The 27954-nt window shown below is 32.6% G+C and overlaps 1 protein-coding gene across 1 annotated transcript in view; it reads right to left on the bottom strand.

Moving 5' to 3' along the window:
* LOC110623228 (cytochrome P450 97B2, chloroplastic) overlaps positions 1–13958 on the bottom strand; it is a 38806-nt gene extending 24848 nt beyond the window's left edge. Inside the window, exons 1-3 of the mRNA XM_021768155.2 lie at positions 13661–13958; positions 12832–13009; positions 12355–12462 (exon numbers count right to left, since the gene is read on the bottom strand). Of these exons, the coding sequence (XP_021623847.2) occupies positions 12355–12462; positions 12832–13009; positions 13661–13827 (453 nt within the window). The 5' untranslated portion in view covers positions 13828–13958. The remainder of the gene's footprint in view (positions 1–12354; positions 12463–12831; positions 13010–13660) is intronic.
* Between the last annotated feature and the right edge of the window lie 13996 nt (positions 13959–27954).

Raw genomic sequence — 27954 nt, 5'->3', positions numbered from 1 at the left:
TACTTCAAAAATTCAACATTCAGTGCTTTCTTAGTCCCCCTTGGCCATATTAGAATTTAGAATCCTCATCTCTTCAAGCTGAAATATGAGTATGTTGGTTATCTACCGGTCAGCATTCGCCAACTTCTATTGTGTGTGACTGGTTCAATGATGATCTTGTAGAACTTTCACTTCATATAACAGGGAATCTGATTGCATAAGATTTACTATTTATTTCAGACATCCTTGCTTCATGCATAATTGACATCCTCCTTAATCTCACAGTCTCACCATCCTTTGTATAATAGGACCTAAATATTGGAAAACGTGCAAATGTAGAAGATAAGTTGAATTCTTTCATGTAATAATTTGATGGACGTTTGAATGACTTAACTCAGCAGATTTCTGAATTAGTTCGAACCTTCAATAGGAGGTTGAACCAAAATCAAGGTAGATAGAGCTGCAACCAATCAAATGAGAAGATAGAGGTACCTATGGTGCCCCGAAATGACAAACTCGACTTTTCATCATGTGATGGCACAAATGGTACATTATCATCCTACATTTCAAGATCTACAAGAGTACGGATAGTAGATCATGTTTCAAAAGAACTTTATTTAGATTCAAGTGAAATTGCCTTTGATCCAGACACCCAGATTTGAAAAGTATTAGTTAGTTGGTAATGTTGTCTTGAATCTAAAACTACAGGGGAGTCTATCAGTTATTTTCATGCTGCATATCTTATCTTTGAGCTTGAGGACAAGCTCTTTTTCCAAGAGGAGAGTGATGTTATGGATAATGGATAAATCAAATCCATAATAAATAGATTTTACTTATCTAGTTGTTTCTTTTCAGATTTATCATCATCTTATCTTATCTTATCTTATCTTATCATATTTTCTATTATCTTATCCTGGATCTAATGATTACTTGTATTAGACTTCTACTTTGATTAGGAGCATTAAGACCATCACTATAAAAGGGATTTATTTTATTTAATAAAACAAGCATATTTGTTCTAAGAATTGTGAGATTGAGACTCTCTCCTTTTTTAGTCTTAAGGTGTTAAGAGCTCCCTCTAATGAGCTCCTTTCCTAGCAATCATCCCATGACGCAATCTGCAACTTGGGACCATAACACCAGCATACAAATCCTTTATTCCTAGAGTTTTGCCTATACCTCTTGACTCTTATTTCTCCTTTCCCTCAAGTGCGTCCATCTCTCACTTATATGCCCCTCTTCAAGTCTACACATGTCGGCCTCACCCATCCGATAACAATGACATTTCTCTCCCTGATGCAAGTACTTCTAATGACTCACCTCCCATTCCATCATCACCTACTTCGGTCATGCCTTCAGCAGCAACAGCTACTCCTCCTCTTGCTCTTCGAAAAGGTATTCACTCTTCTTAAAATTCTCATCCCATTTATAATTTTGTGAGTTACCATCGTTTGTTTCCTTCCTATTATACTTTTATTTATATTGTGTTTGTTGCCTCTGTTGAGATTCTTTCTGTAAATAGTAGTGATAATTAGGGATATGATTATGTGATATGATTGGGATATGATTAGGCTATAATTAGAGAAATTAATTTATTTTTTTATGTAAGTAGTATATATACCCCAATTGACTTGAGGGAAATAATCAAGTATTTTCTCTCAAAGCTTCTGCTTTCTTCTTTCTTTTCATCATCGATTTCAAGGTATCAGAGCCAAGAAACTTGGTTCACCTATGAGTGGCAGATCTGCCACCTTGCTCCAATGGAGACTTTCTGGAAATCAGTTGGTCTCACCACCTAGCCCATCCTCCTCGCTGGCTTCCGATCGGCCGCCCGATGAAGCACTGCCGCCGGAACTGGTCCCACGCACTGCTCGAAGCAATCTGCCTCCAGTATACGCGCTGGCGCGTGAACCGTCCTCCGGCGACCGTTTCACGCCGGCAACTCTTCCTCCAACATCGCTCCGCACCGGCGACTCTAGCCCTGTGGGTCCGGTCACCTGCCTAGTCCGTCTTCACATGCCCCTTGTGAACAGTAACATCAAATTTACTATTCACTACCTTCGGGACTATTGGTCACGTTCTGAAGCAGGTTCCTTTCTTCAAACTCTCTCTCTCAACATGTCTAAGAAGCAGATATTTTGGTAACTCTTTTGCTTATCTAACCAAGTCTTTACCCATTGGTTCATGGATCCTCGACTCTGATGCTTCTGGTCATATTTCTGGTAATTCCAATCTTTTCTCTACTCTTGTTTCACCTTCCACACCATCTAAAGTCACATTAGCTAATGGTGCACAAACTCAAGTTAAAGGGATAGGTAACTTATATCTCCTTCCTTCTATCCCCTTGACTAATATTTTATTCACCCCTGAATGTCCATACAACTTAATCTCTGTTAGCAAATTGACTAAAGATCTTCACTGTTCAGTCATCGTTACTACTGAATCTGTGGTTGTGCAGGACCAAAGTACTGGAAAGATGATCAGAGCAGGATATGAGTCACATGGATTATACTATTTTTCCACATCTAACCCTCCAAGTGCTTTTGTGTCTACCACCTCCGCTGAACTCATTCATAGTCGTTGGGAACATCCAAGTCTGAACAAGTTACAAAAACTGATTACTAGTCTTTCTTCCTTGCCTTCTTTAAAATGTGAGTTTTGTCAACTTGGAAAGCAAACTTGAGCTTCTTTCCCCAAGTGGGTCAATAATAGAGTCACTTCTATGTTTGACATTGTTCATTCAGATATTTGGGATCCAAGTCAGGTTAGTACAACTATGGGATTTCAATATTTTGTTACCTTTATTGATGACTATTCTCGTTGCACTTGGCTTTTTCTAATGAAGAATCGTTCTGAGTTCTCTATTTTTCAAAAATTTTATGCTGAAATCCATAATCAATTTGGTGTTTACATTAAGGTATTGCAAAGTGACAATGCAAAAGAATATTTCTCTTCCTCACTCATTTCTTATTTACTCAGGGTATTATTCACCAAACTTCTTGTTCTCGTACCCCACAACAAAATGGGATTGCCGAACGAAAAAATTGGCATTTGATTGAAACAGCCCGCACCTTACTCCTACATCACAATGTTCCGTTGCGTTTTTGGGAGAAGCTGTCCTTACTGCCTGTTACTTGATTAACAGAATGCCTTCCTCTGTTTTGCAGCATTAAAGTCTTCATTTTGTTCTATTTCCTAACCAGAATTTCACCCAGTTGTCTATACGTGTTTTCGGATGTATATGCTTTGTTCATAATCATACTCCTGGCAAAGACAAACTCCAGTCTAAATTCATTAAATGTGTCTTTCTCGGCCATTCACGGCTTCAAAAAGGTTGCAAATGCTATGACCCTACTACTAACAGATATTTTGTGTCTGTAGATTTCACTTTTTTTGAAACCTTTCCTTATTTTTCTTTGAGTCCAGCACAAAACCTTTATTCTTAGAGCTTTGCCTATACCTCCGACTCTTATCTCTCTTTTGCCTCAAGTGCGTCCATCTCCCCCCTTTATGCCACCTCTTCAGGTCTACACATGTCGGCCTCACCCATCTGCTAATAACAATGACATTTCTCTCCCTAATGCAGGTACTTCTAATGACTCGCCTCCCGTTCCATCATCACCTACTTCGGTCATGCCTTCAGCAGAACAGCTACTCCTCTTGCTCTTCGAAAAGGTATTCGCTCTTCTCGAAATCCTCATCCCATTTATAATTTTGTAAGTTACCAACTTTTGTCTCCTTCCTATTATACTTTTATTTCTGTTGGTTCCGCTGTCTCTATACCCAAGACAGTTAGAGAAGTATTGGATCATCCTGGTTAGTGTAATGCTATGGTTGAGAAAATGACTGCTCTTCATAACAATCGAACTTAGGAACTGGTATCCTTACTGCCGGGCAAATCTACTATTGGTTGTTGATGGGTTTACACAGTTAAGTTTGAACCTGATGGCAAGATTGATCGCCTTAAAGCTCGCCTTGTAGCTAAAGGTTACACACAGATCTTTGGACTTGATTACAGTGATACTTTCTCTCCAGTAACCAACATAGCTTCTGTTCGCCTCCTTATCTCATTGGCTGCAATTAATCACTAGACCCTTCATCAACTGGATATTAAAAATGCCTTTCTTCATGAAGAGCTCACCGAAGAAGTTTACATGGACCAACCTCCAGAGTTTGTTGCTCAGGGGGAGTCAGGCTTAGTATGTCGTCTTCAGCGCTCTTTGTATGGACTAAAACAGTCTCCAAGAGCATGGTTTGAATGATTCAGCATTGTAGCTCAACAGTTTGGAATGTCTCGAAGTAATTTTGATCATTCCGTATTTTTTCATCATAATGGTGATAGATGCATCTATTTAGTGGTCTATATTTATAATATTGTCATTATAGGAAATGATCATGATAGAATCTCTCAGCTTAAGAAACATTTATTCAGTCATTTCCAAACAAAAGACCTAGGGAAATTGAAGTATTTCTTGGTGATTGAAGTGGCACAGTCTAAAACAGGTATTGCGATTTCTCAACGGAAATATGCTTTGGATATATTGGAAGAAACAGACATGTTAGACTGTAGACATGTGGATACTCCCATGGATCCAAATGTCAAACGGGTTCCTGAACAGGGGGAACCACTTAAAGATCCTGCTAGATACAGAAGATTAGTCGACAAGCTCAATTATCTCACTATCACTCGACCAAATGTCTCCTTTGCTGTAAGTGTGGTTAGTCAATTTCTTCAAACCCCATACAGTAGTCACTGAGATTTAGTCATTCGCATTCTTAGATATATCAAAGGAGTTCCAGGACAAGGACTACTCTATGAGGACAAGGGTCACTCACAAATTGTTGGCTATTCTGATGCACATTGGACAGGTTCCCCTAAAGATAGACGATCTACTTCAGGATATTATATTATGATTGGAGGGAATCTTATATCCTGGAAAAGTAAAAAACAGGGTGTGGTTGCAAGATCAAGTGCAGAAGCAGAATATTGAGCTATGGCTTTAGCAACATGCGAATTCATTTGGTTGAAGCAACTCCTTCAAGAATTAAAATATAGGGATACTGGCCAAATGAAACTAATATGTGATAATCAAGCTACCCTCCATATTGCATCAAATCCAGTTTTTCATGAGAAGACGAAGCATATAGAGATGGATTGTCATTTTATTAGGCAAAAGATTGAGTCGGGATGCATTTCTACTAGCTTTATCAACTCCTATGATCAACTAGCTGATGTTTTCACAAAATCTCTTCGAGGTTCAAGAAACAAGTATATTTATAACAAGTTTGGAGCATATGACATGTATGCACTAGCTTGAAGGGAAGTGTTGAGATTCTTTCTGTAAATAGCCTAGATTTGTAGTGATAATTAGGGATATGATTATGTGATATAATTGGGATATAATTAGGCTATAATTAGGGAATTAATTTATTTTCTTACCTAGTATGTACTCTTGTAAGTAGTATATATACCCCAATTGACTTGAGGGGAATAATCAAGTATTTTCTCTCAAAGCATCTGCTTTCTTCTTCTTTCTTTTCATCATCGGTTTCAGTCTCTATATCCAAGACAGTTAGAGAAGCATTGAATCATCCTGGTTGGTGTAATGACATGATTGAGGAAATGACTGTTCTTCATAACAATGGAACTTGAGAACCGGTATCCTTACCACCTGACAAGTCTATTGTTGGTTGTTGATGGGTTTACACAGTTAAGGTGGGATCTGATGGCAAAACTAATCGCCTTAAAGCTCGCCTTGTTGTTAAAAGTTACACACAAATTTTTGGACTTGATTATAATGATACTCTCTCTATTACCCAAAATAGCTTCTGTTCGCCTCCTTATTTCATTGGCTGCAATTAATCACTGGACCCTTTATCAACTGGACATTAAAAATGTATTTCTTCATGGAGAGCTCACCAAAAAAGTTTACACAGAGAGCAACCTTCAAGATTTGTTGCTCGGGAGGAGTCAGGCTTAGTATGTCGTCTTCGGCGCTTTTTATATGGACTAAAACAGTTTCCTCGCATGGTTTGGACGATTCAGCACTGTATTTCAACAGTTTGGGATGTCTCCAAGTAATCCTGATCATTCCATATTTTTTAATCATAATAGTGATAGATGCATCTACTTGGTGGTCTATGTTGATGATATTGTCATCACAGGAAATGATCATGATGGGATCTTTCAGCTTAAGCAACATTTGTTCAGTCATTTTCAAACTAAAGACCTATCAAATTGAAGTATTTCTTGGAGATTGAAGTGGCACAATCTAAAATAGGTATTGCAATTTCTCAACGGAAATATGCTTTGCATATTGTTATAGGTTATAGAAAGTAAATATGTTAATATAGGAAGTAAATATTGATAGATGGGTTAGTTACTTAATATTAGAGATTGTATAATCATAGGCTTGATTTTCCTTCCTGTTTAGATACCGTCTCTCATGTATAAATAGGTTGTAATCTCTATTGTGATATACAACAATAAATATTATTCTTCTACATGGTATCAGAGCCATTCTCGTAGAGATTTTTTTTTCTCTCTCATCAAGTTTAAAATTTTTTTTTTGGAAACTTAGATCTCTGTTCATTTGGGTTACCCATAAAGGGTAACATTTGGATCTCACCGTCGTTAGAGTCGCCACACTGTCCCCTTGTCAAATCTGAGATTTGTTTGCCGTTCGGGTGTTGGGTGGAGGTGTTTTTTTGGTATTGTTCATATTCGGGTACTGTTTATCGGCACTGTTCACGGATACTGTTCACGGGCACCGTTCATTGATACTGTTCACAGCACTGTTCATCGGTACTGTTCTACAGAATAAGAATCAGTGCACACAAATGGCGCATATGGCAGTTGAGGCCCCTTCAGATCAGGGGATTTTGATATCTGCAGATGAGTATGCACAATTCACTCAATACCAAGCATCTCTGAAATCCTCTAATTCCTCCTCTATCACTGCAATTGCCGAGTCAAGTAACTCTACTGCATGTCTTGTGTCTTCATCCTCCAAATGGGTTATTGATTCTGGTGCTACCGATCATATGTCAGGCAATTCTACCCTTTTGTCCAATCTTGAGTCTCATGCATCGCCTTCTTATGTTACTCTTGTTGATGGTACTAAATCTTTTGTCATGGGTTCTGGTCATGTCAACTTAACCCTTTCTCTTTCCGTATCCTTTGTTTTATGTCTCCCTAAGTTCGCATTTAATTTGCTTTCTGTTAATAAACTCACTCGTGCATTGAATTGTTGTGTCTCATTCTTTCCTGATCACTGTATTTTTCAGGATCTTTCGACGAAACAGATTATTGGTAGAGGGCGTGAGTCAGAGGGTCTCTACGTCTTGGATCAACAACTACCTAGATCTCTTGCATGTTCCACGCGTTTAACATCTTTTGATGTTCATTGTCGTTTGGGGCATCCTTCTCTCTCGGCTTTGAAGAAGTTATATCCACAGTTTCATTCTTTGTCTGTTTTAGATTGTGAGTCTTGTCAATTTGCCAAACATCATCGTTTACCTTTAGTGTCTCGAGTCAATAAACGGGCTCCGTCCCCCCTTTGAGTTAGTACATTCAGATGTTTGGGGTCCTTGTCCTACTGTGTCTAAGTCTGGCTTTAAGTATTTTGTTACTTTTATTGATGACTTCTCTCGTACTACTTGGTTATTTTTAATGAAGAGTCGTTCAGAATTATTTTCTATCTTTTGTGCGTTTTATGCTGAAATCCAAATCCAATTCAATATTCTCATTCGTATATTGCAAAGTGATAATGCTAAAGAGTATCTCTCCGGGGAATTTCAATCTTATTTGTTACAAAAATGGATTCTTCATCAGTCCTCTTATGTTGACACTCCTTCACAAAATAGAGTTGCCGAAAGAAAAAATCGACATCTTCTTGAAGTAGCCAGAGCCCTCTTATTCCAAATGAAAATACCTAAATGTTTTTGGGCTGATGCTGTATCCACGGCTTGTTTTTTGATCAAGCGCATGCCTTCCTCCATCCTTCATGGTGATATCCCTTATAATATTTTGGTTCCCACTAAATCTTTGTTTTCTATTGAGCCACGTATCTTTGGGTGTACTTGTTTTGTTCGTGATGTTCGTCCACAGGTTACTAAATTGGATCCCAAATCAATCAAATGTGTCTTCCTTGGCTACTCTCGACGTCAGAAAGGGTATCGTTGTTTTTCTCCTGATTTGAATCGATATCTTGTGTCTGCGAATGTAACATTCTTTGAGTCCACTCCGTTTTTTCCGCCATCATCTATTTATAACACCCAAGAGGAGGAAGATGACCTCTTGTTATACATTGTTCGCTCTCTGTCTCCTCAGACTACTCCTACACCTTTCACTCATGTGCCAGGTCGCCCTCCCATCTTTCATGTGTATTCCAGACGCTTAGAGGACTCTGACTCTACTCCACTACCCGCTTCTTCGTTGACAGATCCTACTCCCACTGATCCTTCACTGTCTGATTTGGATTTGCCCATTGCTCTTCGCAAAGGTAAACGTACTTGCACTTATCCTATTTCAGCTTGTCTCTTATGATCAATTATCCTCTTCTTCTCGTTGTTTTGCCACTGCTTTAGATTCTATTTCAGTTCCCAAAACTGTTATTGAGGCTTTGTCCCATCTTGGTTGGCATGCTGCAATGGAAGAGGAAATGATGGCCCTTGACACTAATGGTACTTGGGAATTGATGTCCTTGCCCCCAGGAAAGCGGGCTATTGGGTGCAAATAGGTATTTGCAGTGAATGTAAATCCTGATGGATCTGTTGCTCGCCTCAAGGCCCGTTTAGTGGCCAAAGGTTATGCACAAACTTATGAAGTTGACTATTCTGATACATTTTCCCCAGTTGCTAAGCTCGCATCTGTTCGATTGTTTATTTCCTTGGCAGCTACACATGATTGGCCTTTGCATCAATTGGATATTAAAAATACTTTTCTTCATGGTGATCTTCAGGAGGAGGTTTATATTGAGCAACCACATGGTTTTGTTGCTCAGAGGGAGTCAGGCAAGGTTTGTAGACTTCGAAAATCCCTTTATGGCTTGAAACAGTGTCCTCGAGCATGGTTTGGCAAGTTTAGTGAGGTGGTCCAACAATTTGGAATGAAAATGAGTAAGTGTGATCACTCAGTGTTTTATAGAAATTCTGATAGTGGAGTAATTCTGCTTGTAGTATATATGGATGATATCGTTATCACAGGAAGTGACATTGCTGGCATCACATCCCTAAAAGAATTTCTTAAAACACAGTTTCATACAAAGGATTTGGGTTCACTGAAATATTTCTTGGGAATCGAAGTTATGCGGTGTAAGAAAGGCATCTTCTTGTCTTAAAGAAAATATGTTCTTGATTTGTTAGCAGAAACAGGAAAATTGGGTGCGAAGCCTTGTAGTGCCCCAACGACCCCTAACCTTCAACTTACCACAGAAGACAGTGAGCCATTTGCAGATCCTGAAAGGTATAGAAGATTAGTTGGAAAGCTGAATTATTTGACCGTGACTCGTCCTGATATTGCATATTCAGTGAGTGTGGTAAGTCAGTTTGTGTCCTCTCCTACTGTTGCCCAATGGGATGCTTTGGGACAGATTCTTTGTTACCTTAAAAAGGCCCCAGGGCAAAGCCTATTCTATGGTAACCATGGGCACTCAAATATTGAATGTTTTTCTGATGCTGATTGGGCAAGCTCAAAGGTTGATAGGAGGTCAACTACTGGGTATTGTGTTTTTGTGGAAGGTAACTTGGTCTCATGGAAAAGTAAGAAGCAAAATGTGATCTCCCGTTCTAGTGCTGAATCTGAATATCGAGCCATGGCACAAGCCGTTTGTGAAGTCTTGTGGGTACGTCAACTATTAGAAGAAGTTGGGTTCACAGGTTCGGTGCCTGCTAAGTTGTGGTGTGATAATCAAGCAGCTATCCACATTGCCTCCAATCCAGTATGTCACGAGAGAGATGACTAAACATATCGAGATTGATTGTCATTTTGTTCGTGAAAAGGTCCAACAAAAGATAATATCAACAGGACATATCCGAACTGGAGAACAATTAGGAGATATCTTCACTAAAGCTCTAAATGGAACTCGAGTTGATTATATATGTAACAAGTTGGGCATGATTAACATTTATGCTCCAACTTGAGGGGGAGTGTTATAGGTTATAGGAGGTAAATATGTTAATATAGGAAGTAAATATTGATAGATGAGTTAGTTACTTAATCTTAGAGATGTATAATCATAGGCTTGATTTTCCTTCCTGTTTAGATATCGTCTCTCACGTATAAATAGGTTGTAATCTCTATTGTGATATACAACAACAAATATTATTCTTCTATACATATATTGGAAGAAACAAGCATGTTAGACTATAGACACATGGATACTCCTATAGATCCAAATGTCAAACTTGTTCCTAAACAGGAGGAGCCACTTAAAGATCCTGCTAGATACAGAAGATTAGTTGGCAAGCTCAATTATCTCACTATCACACGACCATTTATTTTCTTTGCTGCAAGTGTAGTTAGTCAATTTCTTCAAACCCCCTACAGTAGTCATTGAGATGCAGTCATTCGCATTCTTAAATATATCAAATGAGCTCCAAGACAGGATCTACTCTATGAGGACAAGAGTCACTCACAAATTGTTGGCTATTCTGATGCAGATTGAACATATTCTCCTTCAGATGGACGATCTACTTCAGGATATTATATTATGATTGGAGGGAATTTTATATCCTGGAAAAGTAAAAAATAGGGTGTGGTTGCAAGATCAAGTACAGAAGCAAAATATCGAGCTATGATTCTGACAGCATGCGAACTCATTTGGTTGAAGCAACTCCTTCAGGAATTGAAATATGGCGATACTGGCCAAATAAAACTGATATGTGATAATCAAGCTGCTCTCCATATTACATCAAATCCAGTTTTTTATGAGGACAAAGCATATAGAGGTGGATTGTCATTTTATTAGGCAAAAGATTGAGTCAGAATGCATTTATACTAGTTTTGTCAACTCAAGTGATCAACTAGTTGATATTTTCACAAAATCTCTTTAGAGTTCACAAATTGAATATATTTGTAACAAGCTTGGAGCATATGACATGTACGCTCCAACTTGAGGAGGAGCGTTGAGATACTTTCTGTAAATAGCCTAGATTTGTAGTGATTGTGTGCATAATTAGGGATATGATTGTGTGATGTGATTGGGATATGATTAGGCTATAATTAGGGAATTAATTTATTCTTGTAAGTAGTATATATACTCTAATTGGCTTGAGTGGAATAATCAAGCATTTTTCTCTCAAAGTTTATGCTTCCCACTTCTTTTCATCACCGTTTTCACCATGATTGAAAAACCATTAACCACTAAACAAAACTTTTTTCATGAGATATTGGTTACAGATAGGCAAAGTTATTTGCTTTAGTTTTTGAAGCTTCAAACTAGCTTATTATGCACCAAATGCAATAGCACAAAGAAAAAGTTTGCAAGTACTTTCATGTTGACTTTGTGGCTCATATTTGTTAAAGAAAAAGAAAACTATTGTTTGGGGGTTATTTTGTATATTATATATTTCCTTTCCTACTTGCATAAGGACAAGTAATCTCTATACAGATAGGGTTGTATTATTCTCCTCTCAACAGTAGTTAGTAAACAAGCAAGCAACCATCCTTAGACATAGGAACACTAGCCAAACCACATAAAACTTTGTCTTTCCAATTTTTTTTCTCATTTCTAATCTCTCTCTCTCTCTCTCTCTACTAACAATGCGACCTTGAAGGAAAAGTTGCAGCCAAAAGTGGCATACAATGATGCAATTCTAAAAATTAAAAATTTCAAAAATGAAGTGTTGTTGATCCATTCTAGATGCATACCTTAGAAGTTAGAAGCAATAAACATCTTCTATAATTTATTTGCAATAATAGCAAGCCCATTCAAAATAAATAATTAAGTTAAAAATTGAAATTCAGAAAAAAAATAAAAATAAAAATAAAAGATATTCAGTGAGTTGGATAAACAGAAATTCTAAAACAAACTGATCATCAAATCTTCCTCTCTTTCCAAATCTCCCATCCCCAGCAAAAAGTTCATTAAAAGCATTGTTGTGGCTCAAAAAGGAAAGCAACTTCACATCCTCATTCTCCTCCATATTCTTGTGCCAAAATATATCATAATCTGGTATTTTAAAACACCAATCTTCTAACATGCTAGCATTTTGATCTCATAGTTACCCTAGCTTCTTCCAATCGAAGGTCACATGAATTCACATGCATGTCATTAAATAAACTTTACAACACAACATTGGCACTGTAAATGCAACGAGAAGCAACAAAGTACAGGGAGCTGGTTATTAAGTGAAAAAAGTACAAGACAGTACCTTATCATAAGAAAATGCATTTTCTCGAAGAATATGTCGTGCAACAACAGGGTCAGATACAACAACAAAAGCTTTTGGACCAAAAGCAAGTTTATAGACAGATCCATGCTGCCACATTAAAAAGAATGATAAGTCAAACTTGAGTCATTCACAACTATCAACAAAGACACATATTAAGAGGTCATAAGAGTGAGAAAAAAAAAAGTGATATGAGAAATGAAGCAAGAACAATATGATCTGAGATCATCACCAGCATACAAATATCAACCAATGCAAGTAAGAGATTTATCAAGTCCCCTATCAACCCACAAAGTTCTTATGGGGCTACATGCATTGCCAGGCTATGGAGGTTTCCAAGTGAAGCGTCATCCATAGAATTATTTGTGACAACACAGTTGTCAAACACCACGTGCTACTGAGTGAAAAGAGGATACAGAAGCATCATTAATCGAATGGAAAGGGAAAATAACAAAGTACCTCCAAGAACCAATCATACAGTGAGAAGAAGAGTGGACGACCAAACAGATCAGATACTGCGCCTTCTGCTATAGGCATGGAACCAAGTCGTCCACCACTTAACAAATTGGTAAGCAGGTTGCTTGCATTGTCCAGAAGGTTCCTTGTTTTTGGCTCATCAGTATTTGTGGACTGGCATCTACATTATAATTTCACATTAATTCTTCATTAACATCATTGAATTCTGATCCAATAAACAAATTTAGGTTGAAATATCTTTCTAAGTGCCAAACATTATTGAACAACCATGTTGTGAAGATTATATTTTACAATTGAAAAAAGTGTTCTTTGTATTATGAGCAAGGAGTACCTAAACTTATACTTATAATCAGTGTTTGAAACAGTAAATTTTGGAGAGAGCAATGACAGTATTGGGTTTATAGGAGTTTAAATTTGTATTTTAGGTTCAAACCCCAGCCTAGTTTAATCTGCAAAAGTTTCTCAATAAGCAAAATCAGGCATAAGTGACAGCCACAAAAGAAACTGAGAATAGAAACATGCTAAGCTTCAAGAGAGTAGACTACCATAAACACAAATGAGAGATTAAAAGTAAAAACACAGAACTTCTATCTTTCGCCAACAAAAGAAAGTCCAAGATGAGCATCTCGTCATTCTATTTCAGAATTACAACACCCAGTAGTGATAAAATTCTAAACCGAGTTACGAACGCATATATTTCCATAGAACATAAACTTTTCTTTCACATTTTCCATTAACTTCTCAATAACCAACCAGCCTCCTAGAAAAACTGAGAAGGGGAGAGAGATAGAGATTGGAATTCGGATAGTACCTAATAACAGGAGACCCCTTTGCCTTAGAATTGGGGAAATGACAAGGAGATGAGAATTTTGAGATACCCAGAAGCCCAGAATCATTTCTATGATGACAAGTGCCATTACCGGCAACTGAGCAGAGCTGCAGGAGGGAAGTGACGGTTGTTGTTGAGGATATCAGCATTTGCTTTTGTTTGTTTTTTTTTTTTTCTCTGGAACTTTTGGTTTCGAGTCCGTAGGGACCTCTGTTAATTAATATTTATAGGAAGACGGCATGTGCATGCGACTTCATTGTGGCCTCTTGTCAATTCTACTAGTGAGTTGTCCCCTTCTCCACTTTGTGGAGATCCCATTTTACTTCAGGATAATACAAGCATGATTTCCTCCGTCTTGCTACCGATTGGTAAAATATTTATATGGAAACATTATTATTTAATTTGAATATTATAGAAAAATTTATTAGTTTTTTTTTTATTTTTAAAAAATATATTAAAATATTAATAACATTTAAAATTTTTACTAATATATTTCTTTATTTTAATTATTAAATATTTTATTATTTAAATTTTATAATTTAAAAATCTATTAATTAGTCTATTAAATTTATAAAAAAATATATTAATTACACTTTTCATATTGAAGATGTTTAATATAATTTTATAAAAATTAAATAATAATTTTCACTATTTCTAAATAATCCATGTCAAATCTCTTGATTTTTAAAAAATTAATTATTTTATCTTATTTAAAACACTTCATCAAAATATTTATATATTTTATAATATTAAACTTATTAAATGCAACAATAACATAATTTTTTATTTAAAACATTTTCTCATTTAATATTATAAAAATATTGTTCTACAACGTAAAATTCATTTTATCATAAAACAAAGACATTTTAAAATCGGTATAAGAAAGACAATAATAACTAATGTAATAGATAAACAAGCAGTATTAAGTTACATAAGATTCATTAAAATTATAATAAAAAATTAATTTATCATACATTATATTTAAAATATTAAATTACCTACTTCTACTTTTAAATAATAAAAACACTATAAATTCCAACACTTTTAAATTTTACAAATATAACTGTAAATATAATTCTAGAAACTCCGAAAAAAATAATAAAATAAATATTTTTAAATGAAATAAAGATTTTAATTATTGTTGAATCTATCAGTTCCATTATCTAACTAAATAAAAAATACAAGAAAACATGAAAAATTAAAAAAAAAATCATATTGGTCAACTTTTAAATTTTTAGTTACTTATTTGTAAATAGCAACGAATAATTTATAAACTTATAGGAAAATAATATCTCTTTTGTGCCCTTATCTGCTAATAAGCAAAATAGTCCTTATTTTAGTTTGCATAGTATTACAGCATTAGAATAAATATATGTTTTATAATTACCTAATACATCATAATATATGTTAAGTATTGTACGCCCAACACCACACTAAAAACTTAACAAATTTTAAATCCTTTGAGTGTTAAGGAATACAAAATTAAAATATAAAAAGTACCCACTAATCTAGCAACTTTCTCCTCAAAAGCCTACAAACCTTTTTAAGAGGCTCCATCAACAATTATACTATTAATAAAAATTTTAAATCTTTTTAAACATAGCACACGAAATATCTTTTCATAAAACAGTATGGGGCTGCTTAAGTACTTAGAAATTAGTTGAGTCTATAATAGACTTAATGATCAATTTAGCTAATGTCTAGAAGTAATTGGCGTTGTACATATTTATTTTTTTGTAGTTGTAATAGTCTAATTCAAACCATAAACAACTTTTCAATAGTCAATAACCATATTATCAAAACTTATCATGCGCACCAAATCCAATTCGTTCAGAAATAAACATGCTTTCATCGTTTATAATATGTGGGAAAACAATCTTCATATTAAAAATGTCATATTGAGAAGGTTGGGCATGGTAGTAAGGCTATGGCAATTCAAAGTGTTCATGTATTTAGGAAAGCATACTTTTGAGTGAAATTCTGATATGCATTCTCTTACAAAACATGTAATCGTACAAATGATAAGTATAACTAGAATTAAGCATAAAGAAGTGACGCGGAAGCCTATGGCACAAGCCTCAAACCCACACGCACAAGTAGATATGGAATCCAAAGATTTGATAAACTCACCTCCTATAGCACCCCAAACTTAGAGAAGCTGAAACACCAATGATTGAAGGATTTAGATGAGAATCTGACAAACGCCACAACGAATAGTTGATAAGTTAGCCAAGATTCCTGGTGCAATTGATGAAAGCAAATACTCACTCTCACTCAAAGCAATACACGCCAAAGGCATGAAAAGAATTCTGAAATATTTGATTAAAAGCTGCCTCTTACAATTGTTTCTTATCCTTATATAGTAAGGAGAAAAACAAATAAAGCCCTAAGACACTCTTCTTGGGCCTGACTTAAACACATAAGGCCCAAGCCCAATCACACACTAAAATAACACATAAGTATTAAAACATAAGCCCAAAACATGGCCCAACACTCTAAAACTTAAAAGATAAAATATGGCCAGAATACAAGCCCAAACAAAGCTAAAATAAAATAAGTGTTCAAATAATAAAACATAGCAAGCCCATCATAACAAAGCTGAATCTTCACAAAAACCTTACTTGATCTTCACTTTAGGCTTCCCTTTGTGTGGTTTTAGCCCATAGGTTTGATTAGGCTCTCTAAGCCTATGATTGCAAGTATTGCACCAAATCTGTCCCATATGAGTTGAAGCACGCCCTAAATATATATGGATCATATGAATATGATTTTGAACTCCTTTTAGATCCATTTGAATGACATAAGTTTGCTCCACACCATTGTTAGAAATTTGCTCTATTGGATTCGTATCATTCTCTCCTTCTTTAGAAAAGATTCGTCCTCGAATCTTGCTGATATTTATATCAAAAAGGGAAGCTTTAGGAACCCATGTATCTTCAAAGACCTCCTTTTGAATAGGTGGAAATAGTATAAAACTTTCGTCATGAATGTTTTCGTCATGAATGTTTTCATCAACAACCTGCACATCAAGAACAAATGAACTAGGCATAAAAATATTAGTCATAGAAAGATCTTAGGGATATGACCCATTCTCCTCTACAACTTCCAAAACAGTCTCATTCACCTCCTCCACCTCATCATTTACAACCTCTTCTATAAGTTCATTGATGGAATTCTCAGCAACAACTACATTAGATTCATGCATTACAACTTCCTCTTCAATTTCAATCTCTATGGAAGTTGAGATTGAAACTTTAGCCTCTTCTTTCTTCTTTTCTTTCTCCACCTTCCCTCCATGAACTAGTGTTGATTATTTTCCAGCCTCTTTACCCTCAGACTCACACTTTTCTCTCATTTTTACCGCAGAACTCAAGCTCTCACTCTCCTTTGTAGCCAAGGCCGAAGCCTCCCTCTCCCTCTCCAGCATCTTTATTTGATCAGCATATACCTCTTGAGGTGATAAAGGAGCGAGTATAACCTTCTGTCCTTCATAAATAAAGGAATACTTGTTATCGAACCCATCATGTTGCACCTTTCTATCATGTTGCCACGACCTACCCAACAACATATGGTTTGCCTGCATAGGTACCACATCACACAATATCTCATCCTTGTACCTACCAATAGAAAATGGTATAACCACCTGGCATGTAACCCTAACCTCACCACAATCATTCAACCATTGCAACCTGTATGGCTTAGGGTGTTCAATAGAAGCCAAGCCCAATTTCTCCACCATATACACACTTGCCACATTTGTGCAACTACCTCCATCAATAATGAGAGTACACACTTTACCATTAACCAAACACCTATTGTGAAATATGTTTTCCCGTTGTTCTAGGCTTTCTTTCTTAACCTGCATATTCAGAGCACGCCTAGCAACAAGCATCTCATAATGTGCAGCAAGCAACACATTATTAACCAACACATCCGAATCATCACAGTCATTATTGCAATTAAGAGTTCTTTGAGATATTCTTGTAGAAGTGGAAGCTTGTGAGACATTCAAACTCTCCATAGTTTCAGTTAACCTCTTAAGAGTCTTATTGAGCCTTTGTAACTCACTACTGACTGACTTCTTAAAGATCTTATAATCGTTACCCATATTCGATTCACTTCCATCAGTACGATCCACCACATTCTTGTCTTTACTCATCCTACCTTAAATCAATAAATAACAAAAAGAACTAGCAAATATTGTGTTAAAAAAAAGAAAGTACTCAAGTGTTTGCACTCTTACCATTCTTTTGCTGATTCTTCAATTGCACTTCAGAAACTAAGGTCAACCAACTAACCACAAGGTGCGTTTAATGAAACAAAAAAGAAAACCTAAAGAAAGAAGGAAGCGCGCAAAAACTAGAAAGAAGACACTGACAATTTGGAAAGTAACACATGAACTTGGTTTTGTGCTACTTGAAAAATATCACCTAGAGTATAGATACAAGCAAACAATACTCCAGCAATGTAAAGCAAGCAAAAGCAAGCTTAAACCAAAAAAGAAACTTAGAAATCAAATAAAAACGAACCTGGACAAAAAATATTGCATTTAATTCACTTCAACGCAAATTAAATATGGATCTACTTAAATCTACCCAAAAAGGAAAGTATCAAAACCCCACAAATAGAATCAGAAAAGAAAAATGTAAATTTCTCTCAGATCAGAAACATGGACGAAAATTCTGGTGTTAAAAGAAGGATTTGACATCAAATCAATTTAGATGCAATTGCCCTAAATGTGCACTTTAGGAAATAGGAAGAATTTCTTTTATCTCCTAATCTGGATTCGACCAAATTCAAAATTCAAAATTCAAAATTCAAAGTAATTCCCATAAATTACTGCAATTAATTGAGATAGGTAAGGCAATATAGATGAAAAAGGAAGCATATCACAATTTCGGCCAGATCAAGTTAAATAAGGAAAAGGCGATTTTTTTTTTTTGGATTTCGAATTTTTTTTTTATGATTAATAATCAAGAAGGTGCAGCCATGGACACTAAAGCTTTCACAGAAATCAATAACGAAGAGAAGGAAAACTCAGAAAAAAAAACTCTAGATCCTGAGATAAATAAGAATTTACCTCACTTTGGCTTTGATACCAACTGACGCGGAACCCTATGGCACAAGCCTCAAACCCACACGCACAAGTAGATATGGAATCCAAAGATTTGATAAACTCACCTCCTATGGCACCCCAAACTTAGAGAAGCTGAAACACCAATGATCGAAGGATTTAGATGAGAATCTGACAAATGCCACAACGAATAGTTGATAAGTTAGCCAAGATTCCTGGTGCAATTGATGAAAGCAAATCCTCACTCTCACTCAAAGCAATACACGCCAAATGCATGAAAAGAATTCTGAAATATTTGATTAAAAGCTGCCTCTTACAATTGTTTCTTATCCTTATATAGTAAGGAGAAAAACAAATAAAACCCCAAGACACTCTTCTTGGGCCTGACTTAAACACATAAGGCCCAAGCCCAATCACACACTAAAATAACACATAAGTATTAAAACATAAGCCCAAAACATGGCCCAACACTCTAAAACTTAAAAGATAAAATATGGCCAGAATACAAGCCCAAACAAAGCTAAAATAAAATAAGTGTTCAAATAATAAAACATAGCAAGCCCATCATAACAAAGCTGAATCTTCACAAAAACCTTACTTGATCTTCACTTTAGGCTTCCCTTTGTGTGGTTTTAGCCCATAGGTTTGATTAGGCTCTCTAAGCCTATGATTGCAAGTGTTGCACCAAATCTGTCCCATATGAGTTGAAGCACGCCCTAAATATATATGGATCATATGAATATGATTTTGAACTCCTTTTAGATCCATTTGAATGACATAAGTTTGCTCCACACCATTGTTAGAAATTTGCCCTATTGGATCCGTATCAAGAAGACATTGTTTATAATAATAAATTGAAAATTACAAAAAAAAAAAAAAAAGAAATGACTTGCTGCTATAAATGATGTTGAAATGAGCAAACAAATGGTTGGAATTATTATATTAGAAAAAATTGCATTGTAGGAATTGAGATCAATTTAGAACTAAGTAGGTAAGGCTAAAAGTTACTTCAAGTGAGTTAATGATCTTGAAACTTGCATCAGCATACGTGATAGAAAGAAATTGCCCTAAATTTTCACATTGAAGAGGATATTTGATATTTATTGAAGGCACAACATTACTTGAGGGAGAATAATAATTAATTCTATTAAATAGTAAGTTAAGTAATGTTTAATGGAAAAATCAAGAATTCTGAAATAAATGGTTCTCATAGTGATAAACACAAAACATTAATAAGCCTGTACATAAATATTATTTTGAAAAATTAACTATTTAGTTTCTATGATATGACAAAACTCACTAGTTGGTCTCTTTATTTTGAAAAATATATTAAAACATTCTTAACAGTTTTCAATATTAAGTTATAAATTATTCATTTCCTATTTCTTGGCAAATTTACTCCCTTTTCTTTATTAGCTTTTTAAATATATATTGTAAGTTAAGAGTTACTTCTATATTAAATCAAAATCTTTTCTAAAGGAATTATAAATATTATCATACAACTTAGTAAAGTTTAACTATTGTGTTTGATTACAAGCATCAGGGTAAAGTTTATGAACATAATTTAACTCGAATCTTGTCCTTAAAAAAAATCAAGTAGTGAAGAGAAAAGCTCAATTAAAGGATCTTCGAGGAGTGCATATAAGTATTGGAGGTTGAACTATTATAAGTCCTCATATTCAATCTTCTTTACCTTACTCCTTTAAATTTAAACATTTTAATTCAAGTTTATTGATATATTCTATTGTCCCTAATCAGCTAAGTATTAATGTGAATATCTAGAAGGGTTAAAAATATGAAAGACTACTGAAATTGTGTCGCATTATTGGCATATTTGTTGATTTAAAAGTTATTTTTCTCGTTATTATTTTGGAATACTAAAATAGAGTATCTTTCTCACTCAAATTATTATTTTCTTTTCAAATTCTTACTTAATTGCTTTATACATTCATAAGCATATCGCAACACCTCCCCTTAATCTAATTTTTGGAATGAGTTTAGATCTTACCCAAATTTAACGCAAACTCTTCTATTTAAGATTTAAACAACTTAGAGGTACCCACTATAGCTAGCACTTTCAACTCCACACGAATTTCTGTATTTGTAACTGAAGGACACTCAACCATATGACATTGTTGTTTATGCGAAATTCTATAATACAAACGTTGTATGTACAACAATTGTATTATAATCACTAATTATAGTTAGAATCATATGGATCCCGCTACAATTAATAGTTAGCATGTAATTATTGTACATATAACCATTGTATGGAATAATTTTTCATTATAATTACTATTTCTAAAAAATTAAGATGAGAAACTTCATAACAATTTATTAATACTAATGCATGGGTGAATTATCTAATGACTTGAAATTCCTATAAAAAATTTTGATTCTAATTTGGTTATTGAAATTTAAGATGAATTTACCGATAATCATTAGAAAAAGATTCAATGTAATGTTAACGTTGTAAATGTTCTTGATTGTAGGCTTGATGCAGTTGAATATAGTCGTATTTTAAGTTGCAAATTAGTTAGAAAAGTATGGGAAAAGCTAAAAGTTACATACGAATGAACAAACCAATTGATCAAGTCAAATGCAAATGTACTATTACATGAAATTTGAGCTTTATGAGATTTTTTTCTCAAAAACAATTTATAAAAAAACCTCTAAATGATGAAGAAAATGTTCTTGAAATGAGCACTCACTTCAAACACTTGATCAAACTCTTAAAACTCTTAGAAAAAGAATTTACTAAAGAGGATCTAACCAAGAAAATCTTGAGATCTTTGCTAAAAGTATGGCAAATTAAGGAATTATGCTTCTTTATACAAGGGACTTCACCACCTTAACATACAATAAGCTTATTGGTTCTTTTGATAGCTTATCAAATGATGTTCAACAAGAAGGGCAAACATGAAGAGGACAAATAATAAAAAACATTGCCCTACAATCTAATAAAATAAAAGAATTCAATGGTTCATTCTTATCATGTTTAAAAAATTATTAAACTTTATCCATTAATGGATTGACTCAATACGAATAAGATTTAGTTTTAGTATAGTGGATTGGGATATTAGTGGTTATATAAAAAAAATAGTTACATTATTGATATGAAAGTTCAATCCCATTTTCTTATATGGTACCATTATTCTCATTTCATTACTCTTTTAACTCCATTTCTAAATAATGCCTGGGATGGTTATTGGGCGAGTTTTCACGATACTCAATCGACGTAAAATTTAAGAGGACAAGTTTAAATAATTTTTAAATAGATTTGAACAGGTTCAAATTTAATTTTTTATATCTATCACCGGTTTGGATTTAGTATTCACTCATCTAATCAAGTAATAAATAAGAGTATCTATTATCCAAAATCCATTGTATAAGTAAATTATACAATGTATTTAATGGAATTTGAATCTTAGACCTCCAAAAAATTAATAAGTAAACCAAATATTATTTACTATTATTACACAATTATTATATATACCACTTTGTATTCATTATCAATCAATTATACTTTTTTATAATTTAAATTTTATATTGCCAATATTAAACATAGTAGTAAAGTATTTTTACGTATATTTTCTATTTTTTATTGTATGAACTTTAATAAATTAAAATTAATAAATAAACTTGTAAAAATTTTAAATGTATTGTTGATCTCCATCTCTTTTAATTTTTTCCATCATTGCATCATTATTATTTTATATCATCTTTATGTATCTCTCACCTTCATTTTAACTTTCACATGTGTTATTATAATATTTATATTTAAGGATAAATATATATAAAAAAAAACAGCTCTTTAATTCCGCACCTTTTTAAAATAGACTTTCCGTTCCAACATTATTAATAAATGTTGCTGTGATATTTAAAAATTAATTAAAAATAATGTTTAATTAAAATAAATTATATTTTAATTTTTAAATTTTAGTAAAATATATAATTTAATTTTTATATTTTTAAATTTAATTGTATAGTTTTATTAATAAAATAGTCACTTTAATTATAATTCATTCATATACTTTTATAAATTGGTTCTCAAATATTATAATTATTTATAAATAAATATTTATATTTTTATAAACTAGTCTCTCATATTAATTAAATTTTAAAATCTTATGTTTGGTAATAAAATAATAAAATTAATTTAAACCAAATATCATGGTGCAATTTATGCATTCTAATTCAACTGGATAAGAATTAAATTAAATATCTTCTCTGTATATCTCATTCTCTCCTCTTATTTCATGCATTGCCATTATAATTTAACACTTTGTTTGAAATAAGATAAAACAAAATAAAATTTTTTTCTAAAACTCAATTTTATAAAATAAGAATTTTCGTTGTTTTTAAATTTTAATAATTTTTTATTATTTGAAAGGAAAAAAATTTTCTTAAAATATTAATTTTTTTTTTTAAAAAATAACCTTCTCAACATACCAAGTTGATAGATTGAAATAGTAAGTTGAAATTAGAGATTTTTAGAGATTATAAAAATATTAAAAAATCTTACCTAAAAAAACCACGCTTTTTCTAAATACAAATACTCAGATTTTTAAATCTTGAAAACTTTTCCTTTAATTTAAAAAATCACCCCTTAAAATAAAGGGTTATATTATTATTATAATGCCAATGTCTATTGAATAAAAAAATTCAAATATTTTTTACTTTTTACATTTATATCTTTAACTTTAAAATTTTGAATAATTAAGGTTGTCCTTTCACATTTCTCTCAATTTTAACTATTTTCCTTAATCAATTTTGATAAAAAAAATTAGTCTTCGTGTTATACCATATAGAATTATTTTTCAAAAAATTTATTAAATAAAAAAAATCATATCTCCGCCTTAATTCATATTTATATTTAAAATTTTAAATTTTATATAATAAAACTAACACTTTTTTAATTTATTATAATTATAACTAAGAAAACTAAATTGAATTTGAAAAAGTTAATAACAAATTATAATATAATCTCTAAAGTTTTATATTAATAAATATATAGTCTTTTAATTTTACTTTTAAAAAAAATAGTCTTTTAATTGAGATTTTATATTAAAAATATATTTATTTTATATTTATCATATTTAATATTAAATAAATATTTATTATAAATAATTTTTTTCTATATAAAATATCACATATAAATATAATATATTAAAATATTTCATTAAAAATTTATACTCACCGTTATAAGTTATGTACATATTTTTAACATAAAAAAAATTATATTTTGTATTAATAATATTAAATAAAATGAAATATTACTTATTTCTTTATAATTTTTATAAAAATTTAGATATGTTAATCACGTTTCTTGAGATATTTAATATTTTTATTTTATTCACTTATATAACAAGTAAACTTGTTATGCATATTAATTTATTGACTGATCCAATAAAAAATTATATTTCATATCAATAATATTAAATAAAATAAAATATTATACATTTTATACTATAAATTTTTTATATTTTAAATTTTTATTAAACTACAATATGTGTATAAAAATGAAAATAAAAAATAAATAATGGGATTAATAAAAAAGAACATTGTTAAAATAAAAATATATATTTTAAGGACTATTTTATTAGTTAAATAAAATTTTAGGGACTATATTATAATTTTTTGATAACTTTTCATATTCAATTTAGTTCTTTTAGTTATAATTGAGACAAAATGAAAAAAAATAGTTTTATTATCTAAAATTTAAAGTTTTAGATATAAATATAGATTAACATAAATGTTTTAATTTTTTTTAATGAAAAAATAGTTTTAGTTGCCTTAGGAGAGAGAAAAAAATTTAAATCTTAAAAGGGTTGACAGAGAGTCATGCTCATGCTCATCACCCACTATATGCAATTCAGTCATGCAATTGCAATATTAATTTAAAAAATAATTTAATTTTTAATTTATTTTAATATCTTAAAAAAAAATTAAAAACTAGACTATCATAAATAAGATACTAGACTTTATTATGAGTTTTTTTTAAATTTTTTTCGGGCTCTATATTTAGTGTATTAATTTTTTTTTCTCTTCTGCTCATACATGATAGAATATAATAATATGTACCCTGCAATATTTATATTTAACAAATAGATTTTGTGACCATAGTAGATTTCGAGAGCTCAAATATTATATATTTATTAAAGCAATATAACCGCTTGAAGTGTTGAATTTCTTGAGTAGATATAGTTTATAATACTCTAAATCATTTATCACATTGAATTTTTCAAAAGATTGTCCTATCTATAGATAAGCATAATTGATCAATCAATGAATACAAACTAATGTGATTTTTTCATATGATTTTTCCCTTAATTAGTGCCCTTAACCACAATTCAATTTACTTTTCTAGGAATATCTCTTTAAATTGTATAATGCATGATCATATGACAACATTCTAAGGTAGTAAACATTAAATTATATCTCAAGTAATTGATTTGAATCCTATGGGTATTAATATTATGGTTACTTATAACCATTAGAATCTCATACTTCTTACAAGCAGAGATCATCACTTGTATTCCTACATAGATCACAAGAACATGTAGTATGAATCGCATGCTACGATATTTTATCCATGCTTAATGGAGTGTATGTATTTACTAAAAAATATCGTACAAATGAGGATTTTAATTTACTTCTCAAATTTTGATTTCTCTTTTGTACTCATTATTATTTTTTATTTTATAATCAAAACTCCATTTGACTTATAAGACAGATAATGTGACTTGTTCAGATAAGATTAACAATAACCTATATATTCTCAATACTTTTTGAGATGATACTTTATTTTATAAGTTTTTTAGCTCTCAAAATTTTTATCTATAGATAAAAAAAATAAAAAACTTATAATTAAATGATGTTTTATCATTCTGTATGATAACAAAATAGTATCGTATGAAAAAGTATTTTTTTGTGTGTCCGACATACTTATTTAAAATAAAATCCTCTATAAATGGCATTAATATGTATGAATTGTACCATTGTAATAAAAAATTAAAAATATTATAACTTTAATATAAAAAATAAAAATTAACTACTATATAAGCCCAATGACTTTACATATCTATAAAAAACATCTTTCGTTATAGATTTCATTAGAGGATCAACAGTAATTTTGTATGTAGAAATATATTTTATGTTTACTTCTTTACGTGCAACCATATTCTTTGCAAAATTATACTTTTGTTTACTATTGCTTGACTATTACAATAGATTGTCACTGGCTGTATAATATCTTCTAAAACTCCCAAGTGATTTAGAAATTGTACAAAAGCTAAAAATGCTACAAATTTGGCTTTCATCATTGACAGCGTTATACGAGATTGTTTCTTAGTACTCCATAATATTGCACCATTGTTAAGTAAGAAAGTATAGTAGAGGTAGATTTACATTCATCTAAATCTCCTTCCCAATTTGCATCTATATAATCTTTCAACAGCAGGCAATCTCTTTAATAAGATAAAAAGAAGCCTGATGTGCCTTTAAGATACTTTTACTACTTTCCAATGTGTTAGTCTTGGGTCAGATTGATATCTACTCAGCATGCTTACTGCATAATAAATTTCAGGTCTAGTACATATCATACTATATATTAGACTTCTAACTGCAGGGGAATATTGAATATTTTTCATTTGACCTCTCTTTTGGAGTCTTAGGACATAACCTTTGGCTTAAGGCTTCACCTTTGGCAATAGGAATATATATGGGTTTACAGTCTTGCATGTTAAATTGCTCTAAAGTTTTAATTATATATTGATTTTGTGAAAGAGACAATAATATTTTTTAGCGATTCCCCTATGTCTTTCATTTCAAATTAAATGACAACCATTTATTGACGATTTTAATATACTCAATATCATTACCAGCTAATAGCATGTCATCTACATATAAGATTACAAATTTATCCTCAGATCTTTTAATATAAACACAATGATCCTCATTAATCATGGTGAGATCATAAGTCATTTTTGCATTATAAAATCTAATATACAACTGTCTCGAAAACTGTTTGAGGCCATAGATTAATTTTAAGAGTCTACACATTTTGTGTTCTTGCCTTTTACAATGAAATCTACTGGTTGTTCTATATAATTTTTCGCTTCTAATTCTTCATTGAGAAAAGCAATTTTCACATCCATTTAATGTAATTCAAGATCTAAGTTAGCAACCAAAGCTAAAATTAATCTTATAGAATAGAATTTTACAACAAGCAAAAAAGTTTCCCCATAACCAATTTCTTTCTGTTGTTTATATCTCTTAGCTACCAAATGAGCTTTATATCTTTCGATACTACCATCAGCCTTACATTTAATTTTGAAAATCCACTTATTCTTAATAGCTTTACATCCTTGTGGTAACTGTAACGACCCGAAAATCGGACCGCTACCGGCGCTAGGATCCGGGTCGACTTAAGGCCGCCGGGACCCGTAGCAAGCCTGACATGTAACCTGTAAACCTGTTTAATCCCATACATGATCAACAATCATACATAAAAATTTTAAAACTTTCCTTTCATTCATCCAACTCAACCTGAACATACATTACATAACCATAAACGTAATCATGATCCCTCTGTGGGATCTCATCAATGCCCCAACGGGCGATACATCATAAGATGAGTTGGCTTTCATGAACATCATAAAACATTTCTATAGATCATGCATCAACAAGGGATTGCAATACTCATAGGGTCAAGCACATCTATAGCCTCAATATATCTCATTACATTACATCATAATACAATTGTCATGTCCACAATCTAACTATTACATAGACATACTTCAAAACTCTGGCTAACCTCCTGGTCTACCCTGTACCTGCACATCTGGGGTTAGGGGAGAGGGGTGAGCTACAAAGCCCAGTGAGCAGAATAATAGAAAATAATATATTAAAATTTCATGCTTTCATGAAATGCAACACATCACAACAAGTCACATCTCGGATGGCATTGTCACCAATAGTCCTCTACATAGTCCAACTGTGCCGGGACGTAGAATGGGTACAACCGGTCTTTCTCTTAACATATCATAACATATCATACAGTCCAACTGTGCCAGGGACGTAGAATGGGTACAACCTGGACTTCCTCTTACATCGTGCCAGGGACGTAGAATGGGTACAACCTGGACTTCCATACCATAACATGCCATAACATCATCATATCATATGAGGACTAAAGGAT

This window comes from Manihot esculenta, chromosome 9, assembly GCF_001659605.2.
Source record: "Manihot esculenta cultivar AM560-2 chromosome 9, M.esculenta_v8, whole genome shotgun sequence".
NCBI classification, from domain to species: domain Eukaryota; kingdom Viridiplantae; phylum Streptophyta; class Magnoliopsida; order Malpighiales; family Euphorbiaceae; genus Manihot; species Manihot esculenta.
This window is presented reverse-complemented; position numbering and strand designations above follow the sequence as displayed.